This window comes from Saccopteryx leptura, chromosome 2 (genome assembly GCF_036850995.1).
Source record: "Saccopteryx leptura isolate mSacLep1 chromosome 2, mSacLep1_pri_phased_curated, whole genome shotgun sequence".
Taxonomy (NCBI): Eukaryota; Metazoa; Chordata; class Mammalia; order Chiroptera; family Emballonuridae; genus Saccopteryx; species Saccopteryx leptura.
This window is the reverse complement of record NC_089504.1, coordinates 214,987,943-215,003,492: the sequence shown is the minus strand read 5'-3', so window position 1 is coordinate 215,003,492 and position 15,550 is coordinate 214,987,943. Positions and strand designations below refer to the sequence as shown.

At 48.3% G+C, this 15,550-nt stretch overlaps 1 protein-coding gene across 5 annotated transcripts in view; it reads left to right on the top strand.

Moving 5' to 3' along the window:
- ADARB1 (adenosine deaminase RNA specific B1) overlaps positions 1-15,550 on the top strand; it is a 129,481-nt gene that overhangs the window by 98,468 nt on the left and 15,463 nt on the right. For all 5 annotated transcript variants that reach the window (XM_066370017.1, XM_066370018.1, XM_066370016.1 and 2 more), the window contains 5 exons: positions 14-948; positions 4,673-4,787; positions 6,711-6,879; positions 7,517-7,665; positions 8,717-8,885. In XM_066370017.1, the coding sequence (XP_066226114.1) occupies positions 14-948; positions 4,673-4,787; positions 6,711-6,879; positions 7,517-7,665; positions 8,717-8,885 (1,537 nt within the window). The remainder of the gene's footprint in view (positions 1-13; positions 949-4,672; positions 4,788-6,710; positions 6,880-7,516; positions 7,666-8,716; positions 8,886-15,550) is intronic.

Below are 15,550 nucleotides of genomic sequence, written 5' to 3'. Positions count from 1 at the left end.
CTGGGCACCACAGGTTGCAGCAGCACAGAGGCTAAGGACAGCTGCAGTGTGGACCACGGGCCCCCCGGGGACGGCAGTGCTCTGGGGCTGGTCGATAACTACCTGCTCCCCAACGGGGGTGGCAGCATCGTTGGCAGGAAGCGGCCCCTGGATGAGGGCAGCAATGGGCATGCCAAGTTCCGGCTGAAGAAGAGGAGGAGGGCACCGGGGCCAGCCCTGCCCAAGAATGCGCTGATGCAGCTGAACGAGATCAAGCCCGGCCTGCAATACACACTGCTGTCCCAGACGGGGCCCGTGCACGCGCCTCTCTTCGTCATGTCCGTCGAAGTGAATGGACAAGTGTTCGAGGGCTCTGGCCCCACGAAGAAGAAGGCCAAGCTGCACGCGGCCGAGAAGGCCTTGCGCTCATTCGTCCAGTTCCCCAATGCGTCCGAGGCCCACCTGGCCATGGGGAGGAGCCTGTCTGCCAACACGGACTTCACGTCCGACCAGGCTGACTTCCCCGACACCCTCTTCAACGGCTTTGAGACACCGGACAGGTCGGAAGTGCCATTTTACATGGGCTTCAACGGCGACGACTCCTTCAGCTCTAGCGGGGACCTCAGCTTGTCAGCGTCCCCGGTGCCCACCAGCCTTGTCCAGCCTCCCCTTCCCATCCTCCCACCATTCCCACCGCCCAGCGGAAAGAACCCTGTGATGATCCTGAATGAGTTGCGCCCGGGTCTGAAATACGACTTTCTCTCTGAGAGCGGGGAGAGCCACGCCAAGAACTTTGTCATGTCTGTGGTCGTAGATGGTCAGTTCTTCGAAGGCTCGGGAAGGAACAAAAAGCTCGCCAAGGCCCGGGCTGCACAGTCTGCCCTGGCCACTATTTTTCATTTGCACTTGGATCAGACGCCATCTCGCCAGCCTATCCTCAGCGAGGGCCTCCAGTTGCACTTACCCCAGGTGAGGAGGGTTATGCCTTGATTATGCTTTTAGACAAGACTTGCTTTCATGATCACTGTTGACTTTCTCTCTAATGTCACCCTGTCCTCACCACAGTTACCAGTAAGTGTGGCTGCCAGGCAGCCTTTCCTAGATGGCGCTGGCCAGACGGTCCCTAGGGAGCCCAAGGCTGTCACAGCACTGGGTGGGGGTACCAGAGCAGTGTTCCCAGCCCTCTCCATGCTGCGCCTCACCCCCAAAGATACTCCACAGTCCTCTCCCCAGGTAGCTGTCCCTGCAGGGGTGTCCTCATCCCGTAGCAACTTTTGATGAGGAAGGGAGGAAGCCGGACACCAGAACCTGCCTCAGCTCAGGGTGTTGTCCTAAGTCCCACTGGGACTGTGGGTACAAGAAGAGTGACTCTGGCCAGTGAGCTGCTGAAACCCAAGGGTGCCAGGGCTCTGGGTCCCAGTGGGCCTGGCTGGCAGCTGCATTCCTGAGCCCACAGCAGTGGGGAGCACCTGTCAGAAGGGAAAGGGGTCTGGGGAACCCTTAAGCAAGTGCTCCAAGGTCCACCAGGCATCTGGGTAACTCTGCACCTGGAATTCCCTACTTGGGATTCATGTAGGAGCCCTTCTGCCACCTGGCCAGAGTGGGCGGTCACTCTTCTGTTTGGTCTTGGATGGACCCAGCAATTCCCCTAAGTCAGAGTGAACAGAGGGAAACGTTCAAAGGGTCTCAGATCAGCTTTATGAAGGGGGAAGACTGAAGGAGAAATAGCACTTAGTGTCATCTCCAGATTCTACAACTCTGATTATTGCTTTTTTTCTTAGAAATCCAAAATTCTCTGGTATATTGTAAAAATCAGTCTTTTATGGAAAAAACCCAACTCTCTTTCTCTGTTTATTCTTTCCTGTCAAAGTGTTGTTCAATTTGAAGATAAATATACAGTTTAATCAGAAAAAATGGAGGACACCATACTGAGAGCTAGGGAGGCCTGACTTCTCTTAGAAGGACCGAGAGTGTCAGCTTCTCTTTTGCCTTTGAACCAGTTACAGTTAACCTGTGTGCAGTTGTTCTCTGAGATGACCAAGGGCCTCCATTTTAAAAGAAGGAAATTTATTTTCTTTTGCCTAAAGCAACCAAATACAGCCTCAGTACAAAGTCACATGCTCAAAGCATTGTATTGATTTTTTTCATGAACCAAATAATTGCTTTCCATATTAATCTCTTGCTATTAGTCCATTTATAGTTTCACAAATCAGTGGCACTAGTTCCTGAATGATTTTTTTATTTTCAGAATTACTGTTTGCTAAACTATTTCAGCCTTAGTTTAAAACCGCATTTGACTGGACCTGTCTTCCCTGAACTGAGCAGGGTCGTATGTGAGAGACTGGAAGTCATCCTGAATTCTCTGCCTCCCAGATGCCAGGTTTTGCAGTGTAGTCGGGAGACACCGGAGAGAGAAGGGTGTGTGTATGTGTGCATGTGCATGTGCGTGCACATGCATGTGTACTGTAACCCGTGTTCCCAGGCCAGGCTCAGTGGAGCAGTGACAAGAGCCCCTGGCCTGGGAGGGCTGGGCCTGTGCAGCCTTTTTGGAGAATGGTGTCTGGGAATCCTACAGGGAGGGGTGTGGTGGGCTGGGGCCATCCCTCTTGCCCCATGTCCTGCAGGTGCTAAACAATAGTTACTGGGCCTCTGTGGTCCCTGGCTAGTGCGGCCTGGGGGAGTGGAGCTGTACCTGTTCCCTGGTCTCTGCTAACAGTAGCAACCTAGTGTCTCCCCGAGACACCCAGAACTGCAGTCGTCAGGCTTTGCTGGAGGACCTGGGGGCAGCTTCGCAGAATCAGCCCAGCCCTTGTTTCTGGGCTCCGTTGTCTTTCTCCTGCAGTCTCAGGTATTACATCTAGAGTGAGTTTAAGTCCTTATGTTTCCCGAGAGTAGCCCAGGCAGGACTTGGGTCAAACATCTCTGGTCTTGTGGTTCCTTGCCTTCATGGTGTTCATTGTGGCACTAGAGAGTTTAAAAGCCAGGTGACATTGCCCTCGTGATGAGTGTGAAACACCCTGCCAACCGTGAATGTTGTCAGTGTGGCCTAGCCAAGCCTCAGCGCCTCCCCCCACCCCCCAGGGTTGCTGCAGGAGATGGCGCCACAGGGTTTGTGGCGCTGTGAGCTTGATGTTGAAGAGCGTGACTTTGTCATTATATCCGCCCCCATGTTTAGAGGGCAGGGTGCTTCATTACCCATAGAGAATGAGGTAGTAACTGCTTTAAGGGGATGGAAGAACTACTCATGTGTGCAAATGCCAGCAGCAAACAGGTGAGTAAGCACAAGAATGCTTGACCTCCATCCAAGCGTCTGAATTGTAGTGAAATTCCTGTGCTTTTTTTCTGAAAAATGTGCAGGTACACCTAACCTTGTATAAAATGAAACTTGTATCTCCTCTGGCTGTCCTTAACCTCATTATTTTTTCCTTCTATGTAAGTTGGAATGTGTTTTTCTTTATCTGTGGTACCCTCGCCATTGTGTGGTTGAACATCTTTTTGTCTGTGGTCTGAGACTCCCGTCCCTCTGCTCACATCTGTAGTATCAATGCTTCTGCCAAGGTTCCAAGTGAGGCTCGCGGGCCCCGCCTGGACCTTGTGCCGTCTCTCCACATGGCTAGTCTTGAGCACTGTCCCCTGGGGCTCACTGGAATTTGCTGGTACAGTGACGGGAGGAAAAGTGCCTGACAACTGTGCTTTTTCCAAATAAGTCATCAGTTAGGATGAGTGACTTCTCTATTCATTTGAGGTGTATTTTATTAAGAGCCACCTGGGGACATTAGATTTGGCTATTTCATTGTCAAGACAAGTGTGACATTGGGGGAGATGTAGGCCCATTGTGGCTCTTTACACACACACACACACACAGAGACACACACACACACACATTAGGCACCATTTCCCAGAACTGTGGGTTCACTTTATCCACGATAAATGATGAGCTATAAAAATAAGACATGGCCCAAATCTAACAGACATGTTTGCTTCTAAGAAGCACTCCCTGTAGGACAAGTACTGTCGTATCTGGTCACGTAGCAATTGAAGTGTTCAGCATCACTGAACACCTTTCCTTGAGCTGATTTTGCTGTCACTCGATCTAAGTGATAACTGCCCTCCAGACTCTGATCAGTGCTGGATTCTGAGAGGGACTGAGCCAGGGTGACTTGTTTTAGAAGCTGAAATCACTGAGACATCTGATGGGTGGGCACCTTAGAGAGAGAGGTGCTGTGCAATGCTTATGATTCTTTAATTTGATCATGTTTCCAACTGCTTTCTCCTGCCCATAGCATTGGGTGGTACACCCAAGGGCATGCTCCCGGCCCGGCCAGCCTGAGCTGGACATGGGAGGCAGGTGACCCCAGGAAGGCACTGTAACCTCCCTGAGCCTTGGTGTCCTCATTGTGTGTGTTGTGAGAAGCAGAGGGACAGTGGGGCCTGCCTCACATGCATGAGCTCGGGCACTCACACGGCTGGGCTCTGGGATGTCTTTCCTTGAGACCCTGCTGAAAAAGTCCAACCATGGTCTCACTTGCTCCTTGGATGTGTGCTTCCAAGGAGTGTTTTGGAGGGAACACACACACACATGCACACACTTGTTTGCCAGAATAAAAGCCATCTGTGCCATCACCCTGAAGAGAGAGCTCGTGTTGGCATTCACAGGCAGGTGCACGTGCCTAACCCTTTCTGTGGTCCTCAGGTGTTAGCTGACGCTGTGGCCCGCCTGGTTCTGGATAAGTTCGGTGATCTGACAGACAACTTCTCCTCCCCCCATGCCCGTAGGAAGGTTCTTGCTGGAATCGTCATGACAACAGGTAAACCTCTTGCCCTATAAAAATCTCCAACTCCAGCAGGAAAATAATTTTTTCTTCTTCTTTAGGATGTCTGCTGTCTGCAAATGTGGGAACTGCACTTACAAACATTTTTTTTCCTACATGTTCATATTTTTAACCTAAGTTGCTTTCATTTGGAGAAGCACCCTGTGTTAGTACTGGATTCCCACAATTGTATGTGTGGTCTGGGTCTGCTCAGGAAACTGCAGTACTGTGAATTCCTGCCCCACTGGAAAGTAGGACGTACGTGATTTTTCCGTTTGTGTTCATGCTACCGGGTAAGTTTCCATGTTTATGGGGAAGAGAGGAAGCTTGAGCAAGAATTGAAAATCCGTAGGGTATAAAGCATGGTTTGGGCAGCAGGAACCCTATTAAGTTTGTCTAGCTGCTCCCAGTCACGGAAGGAACCCCCACTGGTCCTTTTCTACCTGTGGGACTTCATGCTGCATCTCCATGAGTGACTCAAAACAACAAACAGGAAGCCACAAGCTGACCAGTGCCCAGATACCTGGGATGGGGCAGGCAGGGACATGGAGAGAGGACCCCCGCTTCCTGTCATGTGGGGCCCTCTCTTCTGGTGGCACCCACAGTGTGTGCAGGAAGCTGGGGAGCGAGGGGCTGGGAACGGCGGATCTGTCTCTGGTAGCCAGGAGAAAAACTGTTCTTTGTGCAGGTGGCTGTGTTGTCCTCCTCTCCCGAGGTAGTTCTCTGTCTGACTAGGGACAGGACATGACTGATTCTGTAGTCCTCAGCGTTGATCCCCCTACATCCTAGAGAAGCGTGATGACACTTGAATTGCAAGTGTCGGCTCTGATGTCTATGCTTTGGCGCAGCTGAGCTTGTATCTGAGGGGTGGTAAAGGTTCTCTCCAATGTTTGGTGCCTGTATTTTCCTCCCTCTCCCCTCTGTACTCATACTGTTTACATAACTGAAAGGTGAGCATTTCAGCTGCTGATACAGCAGTTCCCTAGGCAGGCTCTGCGGCTCCTCAGTGGCACAAAGGTGCGGCTGGTGGCTCTGTCATCCAGCTCTTCTCATAACCTTAGAAGAGGCAGGTGACCTCATGGCGGCATTGGCACGTCCGTATGAATCCCACCCAGGACACTGCTCATAGCTGCGGTGTACACCTGCAGGCAGGACTACACAGCCCACAGCACGTGGTACTGACCTAAGATGACCTCCACTCGTTGAATGACCTTAGGCAGGCTATTGACCCTTTGGTGCCTCAGTTTCTGGTCTGTTATATGGAGGCAGGGTAGGATGTACCTTAAGGATGGGGGAATGAATTGAGACTGCCTTAACTGGTAGACCAATTATAGTGCCCACCTCTGGGTGACACACTGCACTGTAGCTTGTGGTGCAGTTTATACTGTGTGACGTGCAGGGTCTTTGCAGCATGTCTGCGGTATGTGGTCTGTTGACAAATTTACCATCAGAGCAGTCGCCCTGCTGGAGGTTCCCGGTGCTGAGGGTGTCACTCCAGCACAGAGTGATAGGGACCCTTAACTAACACACTGTGAATGACTTCTTTTTCCTTCCTGTCCCCTTCTCATCTCCTCTTCAGTGCTTTGATTTCAATTTCAAGATTAATAACCAGACCACTTATTCTTTAGTGCTTCCTATCTGTATCCAATGGGATTGTTCAAGGAGAGACTGCTACATTCCAGAGGAAATAACTTCCTTAAGTTTAGAACCTTCACACTGAATAGTGAGGACAGTTGACTTCCAGGCGTGTCCTAAAGCTCGCCCTCTGGGAGGCCTGCAGTCATGATGGGAGTAGACAGTAGGGGTGTGACTGTGAGCTGAGTTTTCACAGGGTTCCTTCAATGAGGAAGCGTGTCAGGCCATGAGGCACAGGTAGGCTCATGACTGTGACTTAGAAGAATGGTCTCTCTTCTTTTTCAGGCACAGATGTTAAAGATGCCAAAGTGATAAGTGTTTCCACAGGAACAAAATGTATTAACGGCGAGTACATGAGTGACCGTGGCCTTGCTTTGAATGACTGCCATGCAGAAATCATATCTCGGAGGTCCTTGCTTAGATTCCTTTATACACAGCTTGAGCTTTACCTAAAGTAAGTCTAGTAAGTAAAGGAGGCTGTTTTTAAAATGTATTCCCCCATCAGAAAACACTGCAAAACTTTAACTGAAAAATTATCAAAATAGTGACTTTGCCAGTAACAGCGAGGTTGGATTGCATTTTCCCAGATATTCAAGCTACAAACAGAGTTGGCTAAATTACAGCACACATATGTATTACGCATGAACATATTGATGCATGCACATGCGTACACATATGTGGACAATAATGTTGCAGGTTCCAGTCTGTGCTCAGACCCTGTGCTTTGTTTCCTGTAGTCCAATATCGGTCGGACTCTACGGCCAGGTCATTTTATTCTAGTCACTGTGCCTGAAATCAGCCCATTATGTATTGAAACTTCTTTTATTTGTAAAGCCATTTCTACTAATAGTCATTCTGTTTGAAGTCAGAATGAGAAGGAGGGGAGAAATACTCACATTTTGATGACAAGTCCATTGTTGAGTGGACAGGAACTGTGTGAATTATCATAAACATGTACAATAAGGTTCCAGTTCAAGCTTCTCTTTGCCCCGTTGAAAATACGGGCCTTTGAAAATCCCAGTGAGCTGGGACAGACTGACTTCTCATTGCGCACAGCTTTCAAGTTTATTTTGCAACTTCTTTTTTTTCAGTAGCAAAGACGATCAAAAAAAGTCCATCTTCCAGAAGTCCGAGCGGGGAGGCTTCAAGCTGAAGGACAGTGTCCAATTCCATTTGTACATCAGCACCTCTCCCTGCGGGGATGCCAGAATCTTCTCACCACATGAACCAATCCTAGAAGGTAGGACCAGGTTTCTTGACAGTGTTTTGAAATCCATGGTCATGAAGTAACAGACAAAAGAATAAACTTAAGTGAATCTCCATTTTTCAGATGTCAACTTTGAATGTGGACCTGAGGACGATATAAATGCATGCGGTTTTACTTTCCAATGAGAAATTAATTAGAAATTTTTAGCAAATGAAAATGTTGATTCTGATAAACTAACTGGAATAGAGTGAGGATTTCAGATCAACACTGTTTTCAGCACTTAAATTTAGATAATATATGTCTAAATCAGAGAGGTGCATCTTCTTCCATATTTCTGATGGAGTGGAGCTTAATAAATGTGTACTTTGGAGTATTTGGTTAAAATTCCAGGAGCAGAGGGATGAAAAAGGAAAGCCTCTTTCTATTATAATTTTTCTACCTGTTTTGCATGAGTTAGTTTTTTTTTTTTTTATCTGAATTTGTGTCCACTTCTCTTCTCCCCAGCTTAAACATTATTTATTCCAAATAGAACATTTGATTGCCTTATTTTCCTTGATTGTAAAAGCGACACATACCCACTTTGGGGAAATTGCTAAATGTTTTTAGAATAAGAAAGAAAATTTAAATCACCTATGTTCATGTGACCCAGAAGCAGTCACTGTGGACATCGTGTGTGCTTCCTGTGGGCTTATGTCTGCATCCCTGTGGATTTCTTTTTGAAAATTTAAAAGTACAGGGGAAAATACAACAAACACCCAAATGTCTGATATCTAGAATGAACAAATGTTAGCATTTTGCCCTCTTTGCTTCAGTTCCTTTTTAACCAAAGGAATCAATCGTTTTGGTTAAAATGGAAACTCTCTTCTCCCCCTAACCCTTAAGGAAGCCACTTTTGTGAATTTGTAGTATATCCTTCCTGTCCAGTTTGTATACTTATTCTGTACATGTATCCTATAGGTAGAGAATAACCATGTGCACATATAAGCGTAAACTGTCAATTTTTAGAGTGCAGTTAAATGTGGTTCTCAGTGAGTGAAACAGATGGTTTCCTACCCATGGCTTCCTTCTCCCGTTTCTCTCTTAGAACCAGCAGACAGACATCCAAATCGCAAAGCCAGAGGACAGCTGCGGACAAAAATAGAGTCTGGCGAGGGCACAATCCCGGTGCGCTCGAATGCGAGCATCCAGACGTGGGACGGGGTGCTGCAGGGGGAAAGGCTGCTTACCATGTCCTGCAGCGACAAGATGGCGCGGTAAGGCCTGCGGGGACACGTGACCCTCCCCACTGTGCCGGACTCACCCTGCCGGTTCCCAGGCACTCACCCCCATGGGTACCCGACCCTCCTCACGGCACCTGTCACCCCTGCTGGCTTTCAGAACAGTTGGGTTTAGTCTTGTTCCTCACTCCAGTGTTCCCCCACATTCTTTGAGGGACTGAGGCTCTAGAGGGGCTCCAAGACCTTTCGAGGGGATGAAGGTGGGCCTTTCCCAGGGAGGCTCCAGACTGCCCCCTGCTGTCCTTCAAAACAAGCATCTCACCCATCATTGTTATTTTTACGTGTGGGCTTCTGGGGTGAGCTGGTGTGTTTCACTGTGACGTTTTAAAACAGTCTGCTCCCAGAGGAAGCAAAGAGGTTCCTCATTCATCATAGATGCAACTGTAATGGTCACATTCACTATTCAGTTCATATTTGGGGTAATTAGGATTTATATATTAAAAATAATGTGACATTCATCACAGACGTTGTGCTACCGGGAGCGCCGCTGGTGGGCCAGCGAGGTTAGGGTGCTGCAAACACACGTTGAGTTTGATTTCCCCTGACCAGTGTTATTCTTGCAGGACCCCGCATCCCAGTTCGATTTTAGAAAACCCCATTTTGTCAGGTGCTGGTCCAGCTACATAGTTCTTTATCTTTTAACAAATGTTCATTTGAAAAAAGTAACATGGGCAGATGGCAAAATGTTCAATGGTAGGAAAGCATATAATATAAAAACCTCCTCCCCTTCAGAGCTCTCTGTGGCCCATCATGAGTGGGCTCTTGACTGCCCTTCCGACGGCGGTCAGAGCTGGCACACGTGTGGTGCACATCTTGTTGGCTGCTTGCAGGCCTTTTGTCTTGACTTTCTCTGATGGGTCTTGTCAGGGAGTCTTACACCGGCCCGCTTCCACCCAGCACAGGTGCCCACATGATGTGTCTACTTACTACCTGCCCTTTGTATCCCCTTTCCATATGCTTTCTGTGTGTGTGTGTCCTGGAAAGATACACCTTAGTGTCATTTGGGGGTATTTACATGTATGTTGTTAGCTTACAGAAATGGCATTGTGCTGCATGTCCCATTCTGCATCTTCAATTTTCACCCACCCCAGTGTTTGGGGGACTCTCTAAGATGCTGTAATAAACAGCCCACTGGTTACAGTACTTCTGCATCATAGTCACAGCCATGTGTTGTCCGTTCCTTCATGATGGGAGCGTGGATTTCCTCAAGCTCCCTTCCCAGGGGGAGCCTTGGCATCCTGTGAACACAGCTTGGTGCAGGCTTAGCTATCCAGGGTTATCCATGTGTAGGATGTCACAGAGTCCTGTCACATGTGCCCAGGTGATCCCACCAGCTGCTGGCACCAGCAGATAGTGAAATTAGCCCCCCACGCTTCCAACTGGTATTTCGTGGTTTTAGTTGATGTTTCTCTTCTCACAAGGAAGATTGAGCATCTCCTTGGCCACCCGTGTGCTCCTCTGCTCCTCTGCACCCCTGTCTATATCCTGGCCATCTGTCTTTCATCTTGATTTGCAAAAGTCCCTTTAATAGTTGTAGTACTTAACAGTTGAGACAATTCAGTGTCTTCTCTAAGTCCAAATGCGTCTTAACTTTGTGCCATCTTTTATTGAATAGAAACCCCTAGCTTGATGTAACCTTATCTATTAATTTTTCACCATGTGATTTGTACTCTTAGAATCATATTTAAGAAATACCTCCTCAAATTAAGGGCATAAAAATATTCTCCTGTATTCTTTCTAAGACTTTTATCATTTTACTTTCACATTTAGGCCTTTAATACATTTGTGTTGTAAGTAAAAATTGAGCTTTTTTATTTTAATTCAGTGAGTTTTCCCAGCCCCAGCTATTGAATATTCTGTGTTTTCTCACTGGTCTGTGAAGACACCACTGTCAAATATTGAGCTGTCTCATAAGGATGGGTCAGTTTCTAGACTCCTGATTCTATATTAGTCTGTAGTTAGCCGTAATTGCATAAGTTTTGTAGTTTTTATTATTCTGGCATTTTAATAAGGCTGTCATTCTTTACTCTTTTTTTTTAAATTTGATAGCTTTTTATGAACCTGTCTTCTTTTGTACATATGTTAGAATCAGCTTGTCAAGTATCTCCAGATACCTTCCTGAGATTACACATGGAATTGCATTGAAATTATGGGTTGAAGTTGAATGACATCAAGTTAAATCAGTTCATCCATGAATATTTTATATCTCTCTCCATATATATATATAATTTTATTGATTTGAGAGAGCAGGGAAGGGAAGAAAGACAAGAAGAGAGAGAAAAAGGGAAGAAAGAGACAAGAAACATCAACTTGTAGTTGCTTCACTTTAGTTGTTCATTGATTGCTTCATATATTGTGCCTTGACTAGGAAGAGGGAGGTAGGCTCAAGCCCAGCCAGTGACTCCTTGCATAAGCCAGCTTCCTTCACTCAGGCTGGCAAGCCCATGCTCAAACCAGCAACCCCAGGGTTTCAACCCAGACCTCAGTGTCCCAGATCGATGCTCTATCTGCTGTACCACCACCGGTCAGGCTCTCTCTATAATTAATATTTTATCTTTATGTCATTTATAATTTTTCACATATATGTTAGGCAGCTTTTAATAGGTTAATTCCCAAAACTGTATACCTTCTGTGTTAGTGTGATGATTATCTTATTATCTGCTATATATTCTGTGTAATTATTGCTGGTGTAGGCAAACATCATTGATTTATTTTTATTGAGGTAAAACATATGATACAAAATTACCATCTTATATAATTTTTAAAGATTTTTTTTTAATGACCAGTTTTAGATTCACAACAAAATTAAGATAAAGGTACAGGGATTCATAAGTGTTCTCTACCCCCCCCCCATGCACAACGTCCCCCAGTTCCCCAGCCCCCACCAGAGGGGACATTTATTACAATCAATGAACCCACACTGACATATAATCACCCAGAACCCACAGTGTACATGTAGTGTACACTCTGTGGGCTTGGACAAATGTATAGTGACAGGTGTCCCACTTTCTTTGTAATGTCAGAACTGGAAGCAGTCCGCATGGTGTCAGTCGCATGGTGATGAAAAAATGGTGGGTCCCCCACGCAGTGGAGTAACACCACTCTATGTGAGGGCTTTCCGTGAGGCCTCCATAGCCTTGGGGGCCAGTAATCCCTGTGCTCTGTAATCTCTTCTAAAGGTTAGACCACTGAGGGAAGGTGGATCCCAGCTCCTTGTGGGGTTACTGCCACCCTATCCCCAAACCAGACGAGGACAGTAGGGAAGACAAGGTGGCGAGCTCTCCTTGTCTCATGTCACACATGATCTCAGCAAGGGCAGCAGAGCAGACCCAGCAGTGTATTTTTAATAGTCCAGTTCGTTCCTTTCAGATCTGTAACTTGAATGCAGCTTTAATCAAAATCTCATCATTTTTCATGGCACCTGAAAATCTGATCCCAACTCTCAGTTGGAAAAGTAACGGTGGAACCCTGAGTGGCAGCTGGCAGAGGTGGTGGCACGGGATACGAGTCTGGAGGAGACCTGCAGGTGCATGAGGCACCACTGAGGATGCTGTTTACCTGTTTAAGAGGAAATGTGAACTAGGTCAAGTTTATTTCTCTCACACGGAAAATTCAGTTCAAAAAGAGGTTGTTCAGAGCTGCTGTGGTGAGTCCATTGTCACTCAGAGGCCAGGTCCTCTTCCTGCACCATGTGGCAGGTACCTACTGTCTTCAAGCATCAGGTCTGATCACCGGCGGTGGAAGGGAGGAAGGACAGGCGGCGGGGGGGCATTCCAGCCTGCTCAGACGGTTCCCAGTTAGTGAGGAGCTGGTGTGAAAAGTGGCACCAAACAATTTTTATGGCTTCCACTTGGCAAGGTTCGTAAACAAGGCACAGAATGCCCAAATTATAAAGAAAACATGAGTTTCTGCTTTACATAACTAACAGGTGAGAACCCAGGTTATAAAGCAGTCCCTACAGCTTAGTCATGCAGGGGCATAGCTGGAAAGATCACAGGACTATTCTGTGTCTCATTGAAACAGGGCCACACACATGCATGTAAGTCAAAACTTCATGAACAGGTACCCCTATGATATGTGCCTGATGACACGTCACATAAGGAAAAGCAAAGACAAGCCAGGAGGCAAGGAAGAAGAGTGCTCCTAGAAGGGCAACATGGGAGCACAGCCATGGCCTGCTCCTCCCAGCCCCTTTGGCATAAGATGGGGTCCCATGCCACACAGCCTCCAGGGTCCCATGCCACACAGCCTCCAGGTCCACAAGCCAGGCTGATTATGATGGCACCTGGGTCAGTGCAGCCACCATAGGACAGTCCCACGAGACTGCCCAGATACCACACTTCTGTCTGATGTGGCTGCAAACCAGGGTTCCCTTGACACCCCCTCTTTGGGCTCTTGATAACCTGCTAGAACTGCTCACATAACTCAGGGAATACAGTTACTTAATTTACCATTTTATTGTAAAGGCTGTAAGTCAGGGACAGTGCCATGGAAGAGGTGTCTGGGGGGGAGGGGTGCACGGATATTCCATACTCTCCAGCCCAGCGTCCCCACAGTGCTCATCAGCCTAGAAGCTCCGTGAGCCCTATGGTCAGGTTTTATGTAGATTTGCATCACATAACCATGATGAAGTCATTGGTCATTGGCGATCAATATGATCCCTAGTTCCTCTCCTCTTCCCTCTAATTATGTGGTCAGTTACCCTGGCAACCAGTCCCCATCCTCCTAGAGTCACCTCATTTGCATAAACTCAGATGCAGTTTGAAGGGGCTAATATTTGATATCGCACCAACAGATGGCCATGGCTGGACAAGCAGAACAGCCGTGGCCCAGAAACAGCATTGGCGGCCAGGACACTGGACACTGGCTGCAGTCCTCTTGTCCTGTTCTGTCCTTTCCTGAGGGAATGAAATCAGCAGCCTCCTGAGTGGCTGTCACAGATGAGAGGCAGTGAGCAGGTGCTCGGTGAGATGTCCTGTGTCTCTTACAGAGGGACAGAGCAGTTCCCATATGTCCCAGTCTGAAGGGCAAGAAATGGGGGCAGAGGGCAGGTTTAAGAGTGAGGGCCATGCTGGGCTGGGGGAGGGAAGGGAAGTGCACTGCTACTGCTGGGGTCACCAGGTGCTGCCTGTCTGTTGGGTGGGCAGACAGTTTGGCTGAAAGCAGCCACCACCCATTTTAGGGCTGCATGGGTCACAGCGATGACAGAGGAGTTCACTGTCTCACAGTGAGTTGTGTCATCTGGGCTGTGGAAAGGTGCCAGGGTCTCAGATCTGGTGAGCATGGCTTCTGTACCTGGAGCTGTTGGAGGGAGTGGAGACTGCCCCCTGGAGGACAGGCAACTTTAGTCAGAGCTGCTATAGCAGTGGGCCCACCCCTCTGTGCACAGGCTGATGGGGGCAGCTCTAGTGGGATGGGGAGGCTGTGGGTCAGCTGGCCACAGGTGGGCCCTCCTCTGGTGGGGGACATACCAGGCTTTCTCTGGGTGCTCTCGAATTGGAAGCAGGGACAACCTTTAGGACAGCTGACCAAGTCCTGACTGTTCTGAGCCAGTTGCCATGGAGGCTGTGTTTGGGTCAGAGCTCTCCTGTGACTACTGGTCTGGCCACTGACCACTCAGCCTCTCAGAGCTGGACCAGGCACTTTACAGATCCAGGGACATACCAGCATGACAACATGCTGACCCTGTCCTCTAAGAAATGACATAAGAAGCCCTGGCTTGTTGGCTCAGCGGTAGAACATCGGCCCGGCGTGTGGAAGTCCCGGGTTCAATTTCCAGTCAGGGCACACAGGAGAAGCACTCATCTGCATCTCCACCCTTCCCCCTCTCCTTTCTCTCTGTCTCTCTCTTCCCCTCCCGCAGCCAAGGCTCCACTGGAGCAAAGTTGGCCCGGGCACTGAGGATGGCTCCATGGCCTCCTCCTCAGGTGCTAGAGTGGCTCTGGTCGCAACAGAGCAATGCTTCAGATGGGCAGAGCATCGCCCCCTGGTGGGCATGCCGGGTGGATCCTGGTTCGGTGCATGCGGGAGTCTGTCTCTCTGCCTCCCTGCTTCTCACTTCAGAAAAATACAAAAAAAAAAAAAAAAAAAAAAAAGAATGAAAGAAAGAAATGGCGTAAGGAAGATGAGAGAGAAAGAGACCTAGGCAGAGAGCAAAGCAGGGCCAAGTGAGCACTCCTCAGCACCTGTGTGTCTTTTCAGGGTTACCCCAGCAAGTGCCACTGGCAAACTACTGTGGACCCTGCACCCTCCCTCAGGGTGGGACCAGCAGGGAGAGGGTTCGACACTTGGCAACCATCTGTACCAGATTTCCCATCTTTGCACAGGTTTACTGGGGACATTTGATGGCCTGGAGCCTGGCTGCAGCGACACATGTCCCTTGGCCATTACTGGGTGCCCCTTGGTCATCACTAGGTGTTTTTACTCCGAGTGAGGTCTAGGCCTCGCTGACCTTGGTAAGGCTCATGGTGGGAGCCTGTCAGCAGAAGTGATGGGTATGCATACCACTTTCCACCTGGGGCCTCCCAGAGCAGTCAGAAGCTCCTAGAATTCTCTTATGAGGCATGTGTTCAAAATTAACAACTCATAACAAATACAGCTTTCTGCAAAATCACTGTTTTAAATTGGGCCCCAGGAGGCTC